At 43.6% G+C, this 3,477-nt stretch overlaps 1 protein-coding gene across 1 annotated transcript; it reads right to left on the bottom strand.

Moving 5' to 3' along the window:
* Positions 1–1,621: 1,621 nt before the first annotated feature.
* On the bottom strand, positions 1,622–3,076 carry PHALS_11226 (RxLR-like protein; the record flags this gene model as incomplete). The annotated part of the gene is made up of 1 exon (XM_024726784.1): positions 1,622–3,076. The coding sequence occupies one exon, from the start codon at positions 3,074–3,076 to the stop codon at positions 1,622–1,624; it is 1,455 nt and encodes a 484-aa protein (XP_024577426.1).
* Between the last annotated feature and the right edge of the window lie 401 nt (positions 3,077–3,477).

Genomic DNA, 3,477 nt, shown 5'->3' with positions numbered 1-3,477 from the left:
ATTCTTAAGTTGCGTGCCCAGCCACTCAAAAAATTACTTAGCCTTGAGACGGGTCCAATTGAGTCGTACATCGAACACATATCGTTCGTTATTACAGAGCATTCTATTGGAGCTCTAAATTCCCACACAAAAATTTTGTCAGTTCGCCTTTGCGAAGACCCGACCCTTCTTACCGTTTGCCAAGAAAAAAGGGGATACGTAGCGTAATTTTTTTAAAATTATCCCAAAGAAAAACCAGCAGGTACCTCAGAGCTGCTCGCCAGCCAGAAGATCGGTTTAGCATGACTGAAGTTTATCGCCGCTGACGCGCCCATAGAGCTTTCATATCCAGTACCCCAACCAGTCCTTGCAGCAAGTAGAATGAATTCCGCGTTTAATGCGACATCCACTGCTTCCTCAGAAGAGGTAAGGGTAGATGCGGAAGGTCTCGGTGTGATCCCTATCTCTACTGCGGAAAATAGTGACTGTTTCCGCCTCCGATAGGTGGTCTGCCGAATTGCGACAGCAAAAGTTCGAACTTCTTGACATAGCCCGCTTATCCTCGCCTCTCGTGACGGAATGACACCTACCTAAATTGCGCATGATAAATCAGCCTCGGCGTCTGAAAAATGTCGCGTCGAATCTTTCCATGACAATTACTGCCGTGATTACAGAAGCACCGGATGCTAAAGTTCAATCTCGTACGCAAACTTCTACGCTGAACGCCAAGTGCGTGACGCGCTGTTGCTCCGCCAGAAGCATCGCAAAATTCATGAACATCACAGCTTCCCTCGCCCAGATATAGATGATTTTCTTAGACCGTCAACATTAGCTGCACGTTGAGTGCCTTCCGTTCTCCTATCGGTACCGCGATATATCGTTCCTGAAAGCGTCTAACCAGCACAATGTCATAGCTGCTGAGCGCCTCCACGCAAATAGCTATCGCATCTGGCCCTTAAGCCTCCTTTTTACCGATCCCTTCGAGACCGACGTTGACAAAAACTAATCAGCTTCTCAATCTGTTTCGGGGATAGGTTATCAACCACGTCGTGTTCTATCCTATACGAGATACAATCTTTTCTCAGATTGACCAAAACATGTTACCAAGTGCAACGAGGTAGCCGTGCGCCTTACACAGCGGTAGCTTCGACTCAAAGAGTCCGCTCATTTGACGCTCGAAGGATGACTTCGTATGTCTGTCTACCTGGAAGCAGAATCGAGGCCCTTAATCTGAAGCAATATAATTTTACAATTATTCCTATTCTAGCTGATACTGTATCAGTTTTTCAACATGAATATTCGTATTGCTTGAGTTTAGTATCTTCACATGGGGCCATCTGTGGATATTTATAATTACAGTAGTTTTTTACGTGCGCATATTGACAATGATATGTAGCTAACCTCAATCACAATTTTATTTTTCACTTATTCGCAGCATCATTACAGCTACTATCATGCATATTCGCTACTTACGCACTTTTGTGCTAGCCAATTTTCTCGCTACCAGCGCTTTGGCAAGAACAAATCTCACATTAACCAAGTCAAAAACGGAACCTTCGTCTAGAGCTCAAGGTATTGAAGACGAATCAACCGTCTTGCTTTCAGAAGTTGACGATAGATGAGACTCAAGATTTGGAGTTTGCTATTGAGACCAAGGAGCACGTATGGACCATGATGATGATTTTTTTGACGTTTTAGAACCTAATTTGTTCAGCTCGTCAGTGGCTTCCACGACCTTTTGCTGCTTCACTGGATCAGCTTCATTTGTTACCGACTGTTTTTGAACATTTAGATATTCGGCCTTGTGTTGAGAATTTGTCGACAGATCGGCTTTAGCCTTCGAGGGTTGTTCGGCCAATTTCTTAAGGAATTGGAAAAATTTCTTGATCGATGTTCCCCACTTTTGCTTTCCGACATTCTTCGTCGAATCTTCAGCAGAATGTTTTATCTTACTATCAGAATTCTGAGGCGGTGCTTGTGGCAAACTGTCTGTCGACACTACGTCTCCGTTCACCTTATGAGTTGTCTCCTTCGGTTTCTCGACGGGAGATGAGGAATAATATGTAGGAGGTATGTCATGCTTTGAATCTTTACTGGATTTGAGCGACTGGCCAGGAGACTGTGGGAATCTCGTTTCCACTTGTGGGTCAATTTTACTTACAGACGGTAGAACTTCATGAGGGGGCGTTTGTATATTATGCACTTGTTGATCAGCATTCATCTTCAGTGGGACGTTAGACGGTGGAACTTGCGGAGCTTTCATCTTCAGTGGGACGTTAGACGGTGGAACTGGCGGAGCTTTCATCTTCAGTGGGACGTTAGACGGTGGAACTGGCGGAGCTTTCATCTTCACGTTTGAGTCAACTCTTTCCATCCTCATCGGAGCGCTGAGCGGAGGCGTTTGTTCTTTGAGATCGTTTAATTGGGCTTTTATGGTGTCAAATGACGGTAACCTATTTTTGACAGTTATATGGGGTTTTATCTCCCCTTGTGCATCAGTTTTCTTCATCGGCAGAGATTGTGGGACTTTTGATTCCACTTGTGACTCCCTCATCTTGATCTGTGGCGTATGTACATTGTTAACGCCTGAAGTGGATTCTATTGAGGTAGAAGGCAACTTTTGAGCATGTTGTGGTGACGTGTCCACGTTATCCCCACGTGTCGATTTTCCTACCCACTTTGTTGAAACATCCTTCGATAGCAATTTACTACCATCTTGCACTTGCGACTTCTTGTTGCTCACTTTCACATCAGCGACAGAAATCTTTGGACTGGATGAAGAAGTTGGAAGCGAGTTGAAACTTGTCCCCGTGTCCCTTTTTTTAAAGCGAAAGGTACGTCCAAACCATGCTCGTAGACGATTGATTAACGACATAACTTTCGTATTAAAGAAAGTTTTGATCGTTTCCAATCCAAGAACTCGTTCTTCCTCCACTCCTTCATTCTTGCGTGAAGACAGAATCTTGTCATCTTGTTTGATAGTCGTAGTATTAGTGTTTAAAGCTTCTTTTGTAGTGATGTCATTGGCGTTGGATGTCGTGAGACTTAACGTAAGCGTGGCCGCAAATGCAGCGAAGAGAAGGAAAGCGAGACGCATGGAGATGATCCGGTTATAGCCAAGCAAAAACCAGGAGCATCTAATCGGATTTGACACTAGTTATAAGGACAGTTTGACTTTCAGATGATATCAATTAATAAAGGTTTTAGCCGCAGAGAATGAGATATTAGACACTCTCATCAAATCTATTACGACGCATGCTATTATATTTAAGAGAATCACGTCCTGGCTTCAGTGATAGAGACAAAACAGCAAACAAAACTTCTGATCAAAACATAAAGCAAGTACTAATTTTCATGTTTGATTAACGTTTAAGAACCCGTCGCCGTGACAGCTAGTGTGCTTGTTGCATTGTGGACGAAAAGCAATTCTGCACATATCTACGTTTTTTCTTAGATCAGAACCTTCAGAAAGCAAAATTAGTAAGAGGCTGACTGCAC

The sequence above is a fragment of the Plasmopara halstedii genome, assembly GCF_900000015.1.
Source record: "Plasmopara halstedii genome assembly, contig: Scaffold_526, whole genome shotgun sequence".
Taxonomy (NCBI): domain Eukaryota; phylum Oomycota; class Peronosporomycetes; order Peronosporales; family Peronosporaceae; genus Plasmopara; species Plasmopara halstedii.
Note: the sequence above shows the minus strand (reverse complement) of the source record. Positions and strands in the feature narration are given on the sequence as shown.